The sequence below is a fragment of the Squalius cephalus genome (genome assembly GCF_949319135.1).
Source record: "Squalius cephalus genome assembly, chromosome: 16".
In the NCBI taxonomy this organism is placed as follows: Eukaryota; Metazoa; Chordata; class Actinopteri; order Cypriniformes; family Leuciscidae; genus Squalius; species Squalius cephalus.
The window spans coordinates 8,030,002-8,047,536 of NC_137137.1; the positions used below are offsets into that span (position 1 = coordinate 8,030,002).

Below are 17,535 nucleotides of genomic sequence, written 5' to 3' on the forward strand. Positions count from 1 at the left end.
CTATTGTATACAAATTTTAAATCTTGCTTTGGGTGTCATTGAAAAAATGTATATTGTCACCTATTCAAACCATAAAATATAGCTTATACTGAATGTATCAGTTCCTCGAGTCTCTTGTTTGTGAATAAATAAGGCGGACACAAAATGAAGGTTTTAAAAATAAGCGTGGTTTATAAAACCCAAATATGACAGGATCACCAAAGTGTATACAGAAACACAAATGAGATCATCAGTGGATAGGAATACACTCAACATTAACAAACTACTCTGTAAAAGGGGAAACTCTGAGACATTGTGTCTATTTAATCACAGAACCACAAGTTTTCTATTTTTCTTTAAGTCTTAACTTACTCAAAAGTACAACCATCTAGCAACTACAAACAATGTCACAGTCAAGTATTTAAGAAGGGATACAACATCAAGATAGGAAGATAGAAAAGATGCAGAGATATCAAGCACTTAACATCATGGGTGTAAGCAAGCAATCAAGTCAACATAGTTTATTTCCCCCCATGAAGAAATGATGTCAGGGCTTGTGTATTATTCTAGTTCTGTATTTGAAAAAGTAAAAAAAAAAAAAAAAAAATTACAAAATAAAAACCCTACATTTTGAGGGTTCATCTCATAATAGAACCCCTAGTTAGGGTGTTAATGAGAATGTTAACATGTCCCTTTCTTCCAGCAATTCCTTATCAGAGTTCACAATATCAACCCAAAACCACTGTCACCCAACAAGTCCTGTCAAATGGGCACAAACCCTGGGGATGAAAGTGTTACGAGTAGAAATATACAGATAAAACCGATCACATTCCATATTCACTAAAGCATCTTAAGTTACACTATTTCCATAGATTTCACATATGTAAGACAGAGTGGGATTGTGGCTAATCAAAAATGCCCTTCATCTACCATAATACTGCTCATTTAAAGAAAAAATCTCCAACTTGTACATAAATAAATTAAACAACATTCTTTTACACATTTCAAATGTAAAAAATTAAACTATTTACAGTGCAAAACAAAAGCAGCATGCAGGCAAGACAACTGGCAATGCATTACCAAAAGCACTGAATGGGGAAATTTGTGCTCAGCATCCATTTATATACAGCGATATTGGTTCAGAAATGTGAAAGTGTATAATTTCCCAAAAATTTGTGTGCCACTTGGTAGTCCACTTAAGGATTCAGTCAGTTCTGAGAGAACTAAAGACAGAGCAAAGTAAAACAGTGTGCCAAAAGGTCAATTTGAGAACGACAAGATTGACTTTTCAATAATATTATAGGACAAAAGGACTGCACAGTAACACAGTAACACCACATTTTCGAACGAGGATAGCACTCTATATTCTTTTGCAGCCACAAATAACATGTAGTTCTCCCCTTTCTTCTTTCTAAATTTTGCCTCAAATGTGTTTAAGCAAAACAATAAACTTAAAGTCAACTTAAACATGTTACTCACAAACACAATGCCTGCTATCTGTACATCATTTTTTTTCAGAAAGCAGGAACACTTTTCTTTTAAAGAGCTAATAAGACTATGAAACAGCAAGTAAGAGCGATTGTGAAGACAAATCTTTCTTTTGATTAGATTTTAGTTACAGCTGAAAGATTGTGCTTGCAAAAATACATTGAAGCATGCTGCTGAGAAAAGTATCAAAATGAACTAAATGCTGAAAAAAAAAAAGAAGCAAAACATACATATCAGCAAAAACAGCCCTGGTGTTTTCGATTTTATGATGACAACAATAGATATTAATCATAATAAAAGTCATTCCGAGTTAAAACGACAGTATTCGCTCAGCATTGTGATAAAAGAGGTGAAAAACACTCTTCTTTTAATGGTGTCTGAAATTCAGAGACCACGTATGAAAATGTATGAAAGACAAGGTAGTTACACCTGTCTCGCAAAAATGTACATTATAAATCATGTACAATCACATTTTTTCATCAAAATGTAAAGATGATTATAAAGATGTTGCCACACTCATGAGGCATACAAATAAACAAGCTGTGACCATAGTTAAAGGGATCGTTCACTATCTAACCAAACAGTACCTACATTCTTCAAAATATCTTTATGTTCAGCAGAAGAAAGGAACAACTTGAGGGTGAGCAAAAACTTGAGGGTGAACTATCCCTTTAAGATGTCGGTAAAGAAAAGGATTTCATAAAGTGAACTACTTTTTGATGCACAAAATATCTTACGGTTTACCATAATACAAAACTGATATCACAACCATAAGAAATATAATTGACAGGCAGTGGTTGCATTTCCTCTTTGGCTTGCAGTGGTTAATAAGTGATACAAAAAGCCATGTGGGAAACACATTAGTTCTGTGTCCACTTCCCCTTAGTCTGCAATTTGGTGACAATTATTAATGAATCTTTTCAGTTTAGTGCATCATTACAATTAAAATAGTTCACAGAATCATCTGATCTTTTTCAGTGGGCAGTATTTCTTTTACCCAAACGGTATTTCAAATATTAACCAGCAATGACAGGTTTACTTACAGTAGTTTCACTGGTTCAAGTGTGAATATAAATAATAATTCTAACAGCAGTATGTAAACTTTTAGTTTAACATCAGCTATCACTCCCCAAAAGAAAACACACTCATGCTCTCTCAAACATGGCAAAAATATGACAGCTTTGATATCAAAGCAATGCATGTTAAAAAATAAAAAAATAAAATATATTTGCATATTAAATATGACGAAACAATAAAACACTATGTTTTTTATGGTAAGGAAATAACGAGCATTTCCAAACAGTGCCACCAGGGCCGTACTCTGATGTCATGACAACTCAAAAAAAAGAAAGAAAAATGATCACCTACTAAATATAACAAACATCAGCTACTGAGCTATTGTTATTTCTAAATGTGTGCGGCTTGAGTCCGTGCTGTGTACGATATTATATTATTCTTTCATATGATAACTCTCCTCCCTGTAGATCCTAGTTATTTTAAGTTTGTAAACAGTCATGTGCAGTAATATAGATTCAAAAACCTAAACAAATGTACAAAAATGTATCAATATAGAAGAACAAAATTAACAAATCTAATAAAAAAAGTACCTTGAGGAAAATTCCACACTTGGCTTTTCCGTGCATGTGTGTATATCGTTGTGTGTGTGTGTCACTGTTGTGTCCTGATATGTCTCAAGGCTGTTTTTGTGCTTAACTCTGTCCACTACTCTGTCTTTGGATGGTATCTGTTAGTGCTGAAGTGAAATATGTGTGTATCTGTGTGTGTTTGAGATCAGGTGTGCTGAGGCAGCTCTGTGAGGAACCAATAGAAAGCCGAGACAGGTGGCGGGACAGTGAGATCTGGGTTCAGCTGAAGGCCTCATCGTCCGTATCCTCAATGAGCACCTTAGTATCCTTCTTAGACCTGTCAGAGAAACAGATACAGTATACATTTCAAGCAGCTCTGAAAAGTTCTGATCTCAAACCTTTAGATTCAGGTTTTGTTTGTTTTTTTAAGAAATTAATGCATTTGTTTTTAGCAAGGATGCATTAAATTGATCAAAAGTGATTTTTTACATGTTGCAAGTTCTATATTTCAAATAAATGCTGTTATTTTGAACATTCTATTCATCAAATAATTCTGACAAAATGGTTTGCATAAAAACATTAAGCAGCACAACTGAGCAGCAAATCAGCATATTAGAATGATTTCTGAAAGATCATATGACACTGAAGCCTGGAGTATTGATAAATTATAAATAAATGACATTTTACAATATATTAAAATAGACACGTTATTTTAACTTTTTTTATTAGATTTCACAATGTTACTGCTTTTGACACTATTTTTTATCAAATAAATGCAGATTCAATCTTACCAACCCCAAACTTTTATATATATATGTTAAATACACTGTACAAAATGTTGACATGCACTTTATATCAAATTACCTAATCTAACCCTTCAATTTCGTTTTGTTAGTGCAACCTAATGCATTTAAATAGGTTCGGTGATGTTAATATATTTAATAAAAGAATATTTTTTATGTTTGCAATGACTTATTTATCATATATGTTATTTAAGTTATTCCATTAAGTGTTGTCAGTAATTTAAATACAGACTAATTGCATAAAGGTGCACTAATCGGGGCTGCCTATCCAAAAACTGCTGAAATATGTCTATTATATCTATAATCTCTTACTGAGAGGACAGCAGGGGCCGTCGTAAGGACAGGCTGTAGCTCCGTTTCCAGCTCTTTTTGCCCTGTCTGTTCCGGACTCCATCCTCCTGGTCCATCATCTGCTCCAGCAGCGTCTGGTCGTCAGCGTTTAGAGGAGCCACCGAGATGTCTCGCACCGCTCGGAACTCACCGCAGTTATTCAGGTGCTCATTCTCAAGACGGAAGAAGTTCCACACAAAACGTCTATGGGGACAACAAATGCAAACAAAGGGAGAAGATAGATATAGAGAGAGAGAGAGAGAGAGAGAGAGAGAGAGAGAGAGAGAGAGAGAGAGAGAGAGAGAGAGAGAGAGAGAGAGAGAGAGAGAGAGAGAGAGAGATTCAGCATGTTTAATGTTCTACAACAGGGTTTCCAATACTGGGCTTCGTGAATTAATGAAAAACTAATTAAAGAGGCCATATTATGCCGTTTTACAATGTTTTGATTTTGTGGTCTACTAGTTTTCATGCTCAAATGTTAAAAACCTTTTTTTTTTTTTTTTTTTACACAGTTTACATTGTTTCTGTCATTTAATTACAGCTATGTAACTGAATTAAATACTGTATAGACAATAACAATTCTATACAAAACAATGGTGGATTTAACATCAAAATTTAGTAAGTAGTAACAAATAATGCAATACCTTTTAGAGGGAGCAAATAGTACAAAAATCTAATTACACTGTTAAAGATGTAATTATTAGATAGTAATTAACGACATTTTTAGAGAAACTCAACCAACACTAGTGATCGGTTAACCGCTTTGAGCATGTCATGTGACCATTAACTGACATCAGAGAACCATGAACATGCAAATGTGTAGTGAAAATCTCAGGGGGTACTTCAAGTAACTATTTTAGCTCAAAGGGATTTGGCTGATGAAAAGAATAGGGAATCCCTGTTCTACACAAACATCTCACCTAAACACTTCCAGAGGAGCTAAAATTGTAACCACGATGTCCTCGATGGAAGGAATGGCAGTCATGGAAGTCAGAGAGATCTGCAGTGTCCAGGCGAAGCGCAGGATTACGTCTTCTATAATAGCAGAGTAGTAGTAGGCCTAAAAGGAAAAGGAAGTGACATTATGACGGTTGGAGGTAACAGATAAATATCCCCGCTGACCGTTATAATAATAATATCCCTGCTGAAAAAAACATCTTAAACCAACCGAAGCTGGTTTGCTGCACTTATCAGCAGGGGAGAACAGCTGGCTGAACAACTAAACCAGCTTAAAGGGATAGTTCACCCAAAAAATGTTATATCTGAATAAAAGCCTAAATTAAATCTGTTCATCATATAATGAGATTGTGTCTCTTCAGAAGACTTGGATTAAACAGTTTGATTTATATTGATTTCTTTTATGATCTCTTCATGGACATTTTTGAACCATCAGAGTTTTGGGTGAATTAATGGAGGGGAGAGAAATCTCTCAGATTTCATTAAAAATATCTACTAATTGTGTTCCGAAGATGAACGAAATTTGTATGGGTTTGGAACGACAGGATGACAGATGTTTCCTTTTTGGGTGAACTATCCCATTAAAGCAGCAAACCAGCTAGTTAGTTTGATTATTTTGCTTTGCTCCTTAGAAGGTTTGAACCAACAACACTGTGCTCACCAGAGCAGATCTTTGACCACTACATCACATCACATCACATCACCCATGATGGACATAATACTGTTTCCAAGATGGCAGATTATGTTCTGGCATATCTTACTTTATGTGGGTAAACAATCTCCTCTCTCAAGAAGGTATTCTCGCCTGCGTTGCGGTCGAAAAGACCCCAGTCCATCTTTAGGTCCCAGATCAGCGTGTAAAGCGAACTGACGACTGAAGACAGGACCAGCATGTAGAAAAACACCTCAGCGTCTGCATGTTTCTGATCTGAAACACAGAAAGACACAAGTGAATTTGAAACTATGTCCACTAGAGGGAGACATCCATCCATCTATCTATCTACACTTTAAAAAAAACTGTTTTGAGACTGTTTACATTACTAAGTAATGCCATTGTGTCTGTGGCTATTAATCTACATAATTGAAAGGTCATTCACTGTTAAATTACCATGTCAAATACTAGTGCTTAATTATATTAATTAAAACAATGGCATGATGACCAAAATGCACCTTAGTAGGTTAAAGATACATAAACAATAAAAAAATATTTTCATATAAATTTGAATCTAGCCTGCACTTTTTTACTCCCCTTCTGTTTTTACTGATAAAAACTGACACATACATGTGTCCTACTACCATTACCTTACATTACATTAACTATTACACTACCATTACAATTTTTCTCAGATCTTTTTAAAGAAATCAATAGTTCAGTTGATCAAAAGTGACAAAAAAGACATTTAAAAATTTTCAAAAGAAAATCTTTCAAATAAATGCTGTCCTTTTGAACTTTTATTAATCAAAGAATTCTGAAATGCATCACGGTTTTCGTAAATATTTTAAGCAGCACAACCATTTTCAACATTGATAATTATAAGAAATATTTCTTGAGCACAAAATCAGCATATTAGAATGATTTCTGAAGGATCATGTGACACTGAAGACTGGAGTAATGATGCTGAAAATTCAGCTTTGCCATCACAGGAATAAATTACATTTTAAAATATATTAAAATAGAAAACAGTTATTTTTAATTGCAATGATATTTCACAATATTACTGTTTAATAAATGCAACCTCGGTGAGCATAAGAGACTTCCTTCAAAATCTTACAGGCCTAAAACTTTTGAAAAGTAGTATATATTTAGCTATTTTTACATTGCTGTTCCAAGAAAATAATATTACATTGGATATAGTTCGACATCTTATTTATAACAAGTATATGAAGAAATCTACTTGTAATTTAATCAGCAACTTTTTTTCTTTTTTTGCGGCTTAAGACCAACATTGCAATAGTACAACCCTTATACATAAATAACCTTGAAGCGACTGTGTTATATAATCTGTTGAAAGGCAGAGGATAGAAGCTGTATGGGAAAAGGAATTAGCAACTAATATTGATGATGAGGCACGGGAAAGCATATGGAATCATGCCAAAATATATTATTTTGCACAGGGGCAATACAATTCCCAAAAAAAAAAAAAAAGAGTAGGCAGAACTGAAATATAAGAATAAGAGCTATCTTGCAGTACAACATTAGAGCATCAGTGTAAGTTAATAGGGGGCGAGACATTTATCAGATGGTGGAACAAGGCAGGTCTCAGGTCAGTGAATGGTTAAATCTCTTAGGCCTCAGACAGCAGACGGTGCTGAATCTGGAACAGGCCCATCCGTCTTAATAAAGCCTTTCACACGCTGCCATCCAGGCGCCAGGAAACCAGCGGAGGACATTTTTCGCCGGAACACATAATAGCCCTGTCCTTCCTATTTCAGAGCTGAGCTATGAGTGCCCATGCTGAATATGGTGTCCCTAGATTACCCAAGATGCTCCAGATGCTCGCCCCAACAAGACACTTTAAGAGTGCAATGCAAGTCTAATCCCTTCACACAGGCCAGCGGCATTCTAGGGAAGCATCAACATTTGAGCTGATATTAGAGTCATCATAAAATCAAAGTTGACGATTCTTCCTTCTTTAATGGAATATTGCAGTATTTATAAATTATGTATCCATGCATATCATTATCTGATATATATATATATATATATATATAAATTCATGTGCCCTCATAATCTTTAATCAAAATAACTTCCCCTCCCTCTTGCAGTGACATCTCTTCTCTTCTATTCTCTGATGACAGTGACTGTGTTTGTTAGTGTGAGGGCGGGACAACCTGTCACTCACATGAGATTGACCAATAGAAAACCAAAACCATCCAATCAATTCAAGATGGACAAAATCAAGTCACACTACATTTTTTCTTGTTTGAGAAGTCGTTTCACTCGGATATACAATAGTGAAGAAAAGACTATTGCAACTTCCGTTTCATGCCAACTTTAAGTATTGTGTTTTACATATTTCTACATTTGATGCACATAATTATTATTATTACCTTGACAATACCTTTTGCTCAACCTTACCCAACAGCAAAGCTCCATCCCAAGATCATCTATGAAAACTAAGCTGTGAAGGTGGATAATTCATGAATCTTCATAGCTTTGACATCTCATTTCTGAGAATATTAATATTTGACAGTCTAGATCTACAGATCAATGAATATTTAGTATTAAGCAATAGTGTGCACTATGCATGCAAAGTTGAAGTTAGCTAATTAAAACAGCAGTAAATTAACATATATAAGTCTTAAAGATACATGAGCACAAAAAGCCTGTGCAATTCAGAGGTCAGAGAGAGAAAATGGTCATGAAAAAACAAAACAAAAAACAATTTAGGGTGCAAGAAACATTGACTAAAATAAAATCAATAATGCTACAAACGTGAACATGGTTCCTACAAAACGTTATCCTATATCTGAAACAATACTTTGATATTCAAAATATTTGGGCCATTATATTTTGCTGTAGTATAGTGTCTCTTTGAGGCACTTGCAAGATAAATATATATATATTAGATACAGTAGGTCTGACAATATGAGATTAACGGTATTGGCAAACAACCATGCCAGTTTGGCCAATGAACAGAAGTGTTAGTTCCCCATTGTATCAATTACAAAATTCTCGTCAACTGATAATACATATTTCTGTTTTCAAAGTAGTAATAATCTTTGAATATCAAAATGGTCTCATCTCATTTGTCATTAAATTGAACTGTGTAAATACAGGCCATCTGCTACCCTGCTCAATAGATTTCAGCATCGGCCATTAAAAAACCCATGTCGGTCAACCACTACTGGTCACACTGAACTTTCGGTTTAACCTCATTAACACATCAGAAGATTTATGTAAACATGAACTGTGATGACCCAAACACATTTCCCAAAGGACCAAATCCCTCTCAGTATCCTCAGACAGAAATAGTTTTCATCCTTTGAACATTGACAGTGTTTTTGTGTCTTTGGTAATAGAGTGCAGAATGTGAAATAGAATGTGTCACTCTCTGCACCTGACCACATGATGGGAACATGACAACGAAAATCAAAAATAAAATAGAATCGAAAAGAACATCACTGAGTTTAAAGTTCAGGTATATAAAGATTTTCAATATTGACCACATTAACTGATTAATCTGTACTAAACGGTAATATTTATGCACATGAGCTGTGATATTTGACTACATACAGCCATCTCTTGTCAATCATTCCTGCGTACTTCATCTGAAGCATATGTATTCTTGGGTAAATGTGGTCCACATGAAACGGTTTAAATCTGTGCAATGAAGCCATCAGAGCAGGTAAGCACAGGTGTTCATGTACACATCTCTATAGCTCTCTAAGAAGCTTGTTTTGATCAAAGATCCAGGTCTGATACAGAGAGAGAGAAAAAAAAAATCAAATATTTTTTAGCGGTTCAGAGCTTCATCATTATTCTAGCGATACGCTCACACTGTTCTGTCTCGCCACAGGCAGGCAATTACAGCTCAACCTCCTCTAGATAGTCCATTTTCCTTCATTTCCTCTTTTATTTTTTGCTCTCTTTCTCTCTCCTCTCATATTTCTCTCTCCCCTTTAATCGTTTTTCAGTGTTCACACAGCATTTTTTCTTTAATCTCTGTTTGGATTTTGCTCTGTCTTGTTGGATGTCATTGAGCTCTTCAGCATATAGCTTAAGCTCAGACTGGCATTTCTCATTAAAGTTTAAATTAAATCTTTGAGGATATCAACCCTCTACCATTTCTACAATCAGCACTACAATGAAATACAACACTAAAAACATGTGTAATGGGGCTATTGATATGAGAACAGATAAAACAAAAACACTTACCAATGCATAAATTGCCATTTCAATGCTAGTGTGCAAAGCTAATAACACATCAAACTTACAATCTCACACACCTGTTTGGCTTGTGACTAATGTTAATTTATACATTAATTATGCTCAGGCATGTTACATTCCATTGGGATTAGTTTACATGAAAACTAAAATAAATAGAATCCATAGACTCATTTATCAGGGCAGATTACAGGAGTGAACATCAGTTTCAATCAGGGCACAAATGATGGAGGTGATTTCTGATGCATTCATAAATTAAACTGGCTCACTGCCAGGAACATCTCGAGCGAATCCTAATGAGTGCATTGAATGCATGGTGAGATTGTTGGGTTGAATGGGGCCTCTTTCACTCCTATATCACTAATACAGAGATGTTTCTAATACACACTTAAGTCTGGACAGGTTGTCCACCAACATTTGGATACTTCGGAGTAGAATTCTGTTCAACGAAAACATAAATGCAGTGGCGTAAATTGCACCCATGCTTGATATTTATTTAAACTCTGACATTCAAGGGAACTACCCAGAAACGACTGTGTGTGCATATAAATAATGAAATGGATGAAACGGCTTAGCTGAGTGCTGTGAGATCGATTTTTGGCAAAAGTTGTCTTTTCGAAGAGATACGGGAAGGCATGGAGGCTGACTGTTTGATAAGAGAAAGTGAGCCAGGCAGAGAGACATGTTTGAGCAGCAGTCTTCGCACTTCAGATGGATTTCAGTGGCAGAATAATCAGACGGTAATTGTAGATAGAGACGAGGGATATGTCTGGAATCTTAATGGCATGCTTTTAAACTCTTTAGATTTTAGACCGAATGCAGGATAATTGATGTGATTGAATGCAAAATGTGGTGTTTGGCGACAAATGAGTTTTTATAAAGCAGGGTGGCTCTTTTTTAAATGCATAAATGAAATGCCAACCTGTTTCTTCTTGGTACAATTCGTCTCGAACATAAAATTGAGATGTTTTCTCTTTATGTTGCTATATAAACCAGTCTCTAACAGACAAGGACAGGCTCTTTCTCTGCTTTTCTCAAAACATGCTTTTGTTGCCTGTTCACCTGTATCTGTTGTAAGCAAACAATGGCAGCCAGGTGCTCTCTTTGTACTGAACATTTTACACTGGAGTCAGTGTTAGATTACAACGGCAATTTCCACAGAACAGTAAAAATACAATGTATTCAGGATATAAAAAGCAAAACAAAACAAAACACTGTTTCTTGTATAACCAAATCATTTTTTTTACCCAGATTCCCTCGAGACAAAGCTGTTTTCAAGTGACATTCACCGGTCTGAGCACAAACCTTCAGAGAGTTTTGTTTTTCAAGCTAATTATAATAATTATAATTATAACATGCTTTGAAAAGTGAATGTTCTGGTCACATGATCACGTCACGTTTGCCGTTAACTGCCGATTGTATGTTTTTACCTTTGTGAGTTCTGTAGAGGGCTGCAAATGTGACCACAAAGAAGGTGGTGGAGTATTTCCCAGCATTCACCAGGTGAGGGAAGGCCCTTCTGGTGTCACGGTAACGTCGCAGACACTGAACAAACCGCAGCCAGGCAGGCAGACAGTGGATGATGGCCCGAATTCCGTAAGAGTAGCTGTTACACCTTTCGTCACCTTATTCCGGAGGAGAAACTTATGAAAGCATGTTGATATTATCAAGAATATTCTCTCAATATTGCAGTAGAGTAATATTAAAACATACTGGATTATTTTTATATGTATTTCTACAAATTAAATGATGATTTTATAATATAGTTCAGGGCCCAACAATTAGGATTTTGTCTTGCAAAATAAACTGAAATACAGTATATTTTACATATATACACAACATTATTAAATAAGAAAATTGTGCTAAATAACTAAAAAATTAATACATATTTTAACAAATATTTTTGTTATCATATTTGCAACTAAATTACTAAACCTAGAACTAAAACTAAACCAATTTATCATATTTGCAACTACAAATCTGACCAGGCCAGCAGAAAAAAGCCATAGTCACTTTCACTTTCTCTTGGTCTCTCACTTTCCATCTTTTTCTCAGAATTTTCCAGGACTGAGCTGGTGTTACACATTTCTGCACCATTAGACAGCCGCTGATGTTCTGAATTTCCTGGTCCATTTCACATAAACTCCACTGAACCTGAAGAACTCCTGTCTGTGCTAACACAGCCTGTGCAATCTTAATTCATATGGAAGGACAACTAATCGTAACCGCCCATTCATCTACTGTTACATCCAGTATAAGGTTGAAATTTGGATGGCTTAACATGAATGACTCTGTTTGTCAAAACTTGAATCAGTACATTATAAGATGGCTTCATTCTGAATCAATTACCATATGTGGAGGGAAGTAAGCCGCTACGATCTCCCCACTGCAGCTCCATGCTGTAATAACAGACCAGATACTCCAGATCTGTGAGCACAATGACCAGGGAATTGAGTTGATCCGCCAGCCAGAAGTCTGCAAACTCCACTCGGTGGAACGGGGCGGTGGACACACGAAACTGAGAAAATACAAACACAGGAAATATGAAGCATAAATATTCATACTGTATACAGTACATATAATAATCATCGTGGACAATAATAAAAAGCAGAAGTAATCTGAGGTGCTTTATGTAAAACAGCTCATCCCTGAGGCAGAGTGAACTCTATGAGACAGCGAGCAAAAATCTTAATGAGAACTCAGCCGGCTGAAAGCAAATCAATGGGGTTTTTATTGTCTGATGATCTGCAATATCAACTCATTGACCTCACCAATAAAACACACTTAACTGTCTGTTATATGTGAGGACTGAGTTAGATGTGTTGCACCATTAATCCAGCAAACTGTGCCTCGTTTAGAAACGCATGACTACACATTTAGAAATCATATCCAGCTGCCTGAGATTGAGAGATGCACATGAAAAAAGTAATAACCATTTTGTAATGCCAAAATAGGTTTAATGCCATGTTGAAGTATGAAACTATATGAATCATTTGGATAAAGACCATGAATTATTAAAGTAAATATTTTTCCCAAGTGTGTCAAATGCTTCAGGGTAAACTGTACCAGCATCTTTGCCTTGAAATGCATATCATATTATTAATAATATTTCAAATACTAAAAAGTTGCATAGTTACAAAAGTACATGGGTCAATGACGTGACAGGTCATTTTTTTTGTCCAAAGGCCTTAATAATAATAAAAAAACAAATATATCACATCCAAAGTATGTAAGGTAGTACAACTTGATCTCTTTTACTGAATCTTCTGTGGTACACACTATATACTATCTCAACATCAATGTCAAATCAGTTTTTAACTTTCAAATCAGTGGGTAAACCGAATGACCATCTTGTAAAAAAAAATTCCATCTTGTAAAAAATGACAAAAAACAGTGTTAATTGATTGTACAAACCACAAAATCTTAAACTTTAAAAAACTAAGTAAACTAAAAAATGGTTTCAAATATAGTTATCTCCCCATTCTATTTTTTTACACTTTTAAAAACCTTATTCGTCAATGACCCACATATATAATATACAGTTTATATATATATATATATATATATATATATATATATATATATATATATATATATATATATATATATATATATATATATATATATATACATACACACACACACACACACACATATATACATATACACATGTATATAAATATATATATCTATATCTATAATTTTTTTTTTTTTTAGTAATTTAAGTTTATACATATACATATATGTATATACATAAAAATATATATTTTTAAAAGTAATTTAAGTTTGATGACAAAGATGATCATTTCACTTTCAACAATTACAATATGTACTAAATACTACAATACAAGAGCTGTAAATAAAATTACACAATTAGACAATAAATAAATAAGTCAATAAATAATGTGAAGATATATAGACATTGTTTTTTTGTTTTTTAAATGTTATTCTGTGGCACACTCTATGCCATGAAATGAAATGTTACTCTCCCAGCCTTCGGGGCAGTGCTGACATTTCCCAGCAACACACTTTTGCACTACACCGATCTATGCCATCATTCTCTTGAGGCTCAAATGCCAGTGAAAATCGATTTCTCCCCACACAAACTCTGATCAGTTATTTTTACCTAATGAAACAGGTGAAGGCAGTCCACAAAAAATGCTTTTAAGCATACAGGTCTGGATGTGAAGTACATTTCAAGGTTATACAGCTGCATGTGCAACGCACAGCTTGAGTGTGACAGCGAGTTCGAGCTCTGGGAAGAAAGCCACCCACTGTTTGGCCATCAGTACGTGTCGGTTTTAATCTACAGGAAGTGTGTGTGTGTGTGTGTGTGTCTGCGTGTGCTCTAAGGAATAAGGCTCCAGTCTAGGTCAATTAGATGTAGGGAGGGCAGTGAGACAGAGGCAGGCGGCCGCTGATGGCTCCATCTCAATAATGATTGCACAGGCACAGTCTTCACATCCGCAGAGATAGAGCAGCAATCTATTTTCCCTCACCTCACACAGAGACACACATAATCGCACTCGTGTACACACACACACACACAGACCTCACTGAAACACTCCCAACACACAGGTTGGGGTAAGTTAGTTTTCTTTCTTTTTTTTTTTTAAGAAATTGATACTTTCATTCAGCAATGACACATTCAATTGATCAAAAATTATATATTTTAATATAAATTATAATTACTATTTCAAATAAATGCTGTTCTTTTGAACAAAGAACCCTGAAAAACATATCAGTTTACACAAAAATATGAAGCAGCACAACTGTTTACAACATTGATGATGATCAGCATATTAGAATGATTTCTGAAGGATCATGTGACACTGAAGACTGGAGTAATGATGCTGAAAATTCAGCTTTACCATCACAGGAATTAATTACATTTTAAAATATATTCAAATAGAACACAGTTATTTTAAATTATATTAATACTTCACACAGTGTTATTGTTTTCACTGTATTTCTGATCAAACAACTGCCACCTTGGTGAGAAAAAGAGACTTATTTCATAAAAATGCCCCTGTATCACATGCTACATGTGCTATAAAACAACACAGGATATGAAGATTTTAAATGCTGTCTGTAACCAACTTTACTTGAAATCTGACACACTTCTAAGTTAAACAGGATATTTGGGGTGGAATTTTTTTTTAATTCATCTAGAACTGATTGGATCACGGAAACTAGGCATTGCATATCTGAATGGAGCCTGCTCACATCATGATGACGAAAAAGGGTCTTCACTAATTATCAATAATATTCTGTTGCAATTAGAACTCTAGATTTGTAATATGTAAAGGTTTCACAGCATGTGCTGAAAAGTTTTGTCTCTCACCAGAAGTTTGATGAGCCAGAAACGGGATTTGTAGTAGGCGGTTTTGAAGGGGTTGATGAGGAAGAGCAGCATGAAGCCATAGAGGATGAGGGGGTTCGCCTGCATAGGGAGCCAAGTGTAGTCCGCAAACAGACAGGAAAGGATGCTGAGACACCACAACACCCCCAAAAACCCTGCGATCTACAGCAAGAGAAAAGAGGAAAAGATGAAACTGAACATCAAGATTTTCAAAACCTGGAAAAAAAAAATCTTCCTTCCTGTTATTTTATGTCAAATAAATGCTGTTCTTTTGTATCACGGTTTCCACAAAATATTAACTAGCATAACTATTTTCAACATTGATAATAATAATAAATGTTTTTTGAGCATCAAATCAGCATATCAGAATGTTTTCTGAAGGATCATGTGACAATGAAGACTGGAGTAATGATGCTGAAAATTGAGCTTTACCATCACAGGAATAAATTACATTTTAAAATATGTTCAAACAGAAAATAGAACAGATATTTTAAATTGAAAAATTACTATTTTGATCTTGGCAAGAATAAGAGACTTGTTTCAAAACTATTAAAAAAATGGTACCAACTCCAAACTTCTAAACGGTAGTTTATACAGAGACTTTCTGTAAAGTTTCCTTCTCCATGACGTGTCTCACCTCAAACAGATGCTGATGTGAAAGATTGTTTCGGGGGTTCAGCTCAAAGATCAGCACATGATTGACACCCGCCTGCCTCCAGCCATAAGTGTTAATCCCCAAGAGAAAGAGAAACTGAATCAAAAGGAAACCGCCGCGGTAGATGCGCACCAGTGGCCAGATGTTCTGATTACGAATGAAAAAAGCACCTGAGAGGGAAAGATTAGTCACACAGTTGTATAAATTAGTGCAATGTTCTATCATGAATGCATGTTAGCAGAAGATAAAGATAAACAGGTATAGTTGGTATGTTGGTCTGAGTGTGCAACAAGGTTAAAAACTGTACCAGTAAGGACGAAAGCGACAGCCAGGACCATGAAGATCCCACAATACAGTCCCACACGGAAGGTGGTCCAGGCAGGTGCAGGCTGAGGTTGAGAAAAAAACAGACTTGATCAATGCAATAACCTTCAGGAACACAAGTAATGCATCTCAGTGCAGCTTTTCTATAATGCATTATTATTTAACTTTGAATTAGCAATTGCACATGGGCAAATATTAAAATAATGCTATATTTTAAGCCATGGCAACTTAACATTTCAAGTTGAGTGCATTTTTAAAAATAATTAAGTAGATGACTTCAACTCAAAAAACCTGGATGCTTTCAGTTTTACAAGCGCATACATTTTTACACTTATGTCATAAAAAGTACAGGGGGACAAGTAAATTATCCCAATTAAATGTAAAGCAGTATTCTATTCCTGCAATGTTTTGTACATGATGTTCCAGGCAAAGGTGTATCTCTCCACCCACACTGCCTTTTGCATTGTATAGTTCCTGAGGATTTACACAACTGTTACTGACCTAGAACTAAAAGTACTGCATGAAAAGAGACTGCAGAAACTTTTTTCACATATTTTTCTTGGCTATCATGCTATTTTTTGACAAGCATGTTTGTTGTTTCCTACTGGTTTTACTTGAGTGTTTTGTATTTATCACTAAAATATTCTACACAGGCTTCATTGAAAGTCAATTATAAAATATCTTCGATTCAGACAATATTAAATGCTAATCAAACAATTAATACAGAAAACTTAACGTTCATGTTCTTTTGGCCAGACTTTACAGTCCCAGAGACTTCAGTGATGTATGTGTAAAAATAATAACAGTCAATAACCTCTTATTTTTCATTCAAATTATTTTATTCATCATATAAAGCGATCGAGTCTCCTCAGAAAGTTTGGATTAAACCGCTCAAGTCATACGGATTAGAATCTCTTTATGAACTTTTTGAAGCGTTGAAGTTGTAGTTGCATTGCTGTCAATGGAGGGACATAAAACTCTCAGATTTCATCAAAAAGATCTTCATTTGTGTTCCGAAGATGAACGAAAGTCTTATGGGTTTGGAATGACATGAGGGTGAGTAAATAGTGACAGAATTTTCATTTTTGGGTGAATTAACCCTTTAAAGGCATTGAAGATAAACATATAGCATCCAGTCGAAAGTCTGAGGTGGGCAATCACTA

General features: G+C 35.1%; 1 protein-coding gene across 1 annotated transcript in view; it reads right to left on the minus strand.

Annotated features, from left to right (window-relative positions):
- Window positions 1-549: 549 nt before the first annotated feature.
- xpr1a (xenotropic and polytropic retrovirus receptor 1a) overlaps window positions 550-17,535 on the minus strand; it is a 68,239-nt gene continuing 51,253 nt past the window's right edge. The window contains exons 7-15 of the mRNA XM_079897844.1: window positions 16,356-16,437; window positions 16,031-16,218; window positions 15,376-15,555; window positions 12,381-12,549; window positions 11,462-11,656; window positions 5,905-6,071; window positions 5,107-5,246; window positions 4,169-4,390; window positions 550-3,390 (exon numbers count right to left, since the gene is read on the minus strand). Coding sequence (XP_079753970.1) covers window positions 3,333-3,390; window positions 4,169-4,390; window positions 5,107-5,246; window positions 5,905-6,071; window positions 11,462-11,656; window positions 12,381-12,549; window positions 15,376-15,555; window positions 16,031-16,218; window positions 16,356-16,437 — 1,401 coding nt within the window. The 3' untranslated portion in view covers window positions 550-3,332. The remainder of the gene's footprint in view (window positions 3,391-4,168; window positions 4,391-5,106; window positions 5,247-5,904; window positions 6,072-11,461; window positions 11,657-12,380; window positions 12,550-15,375; window positions 15,556-16,030; window positions 16,219-16,355; window positions 16,438-17,535) is intronic.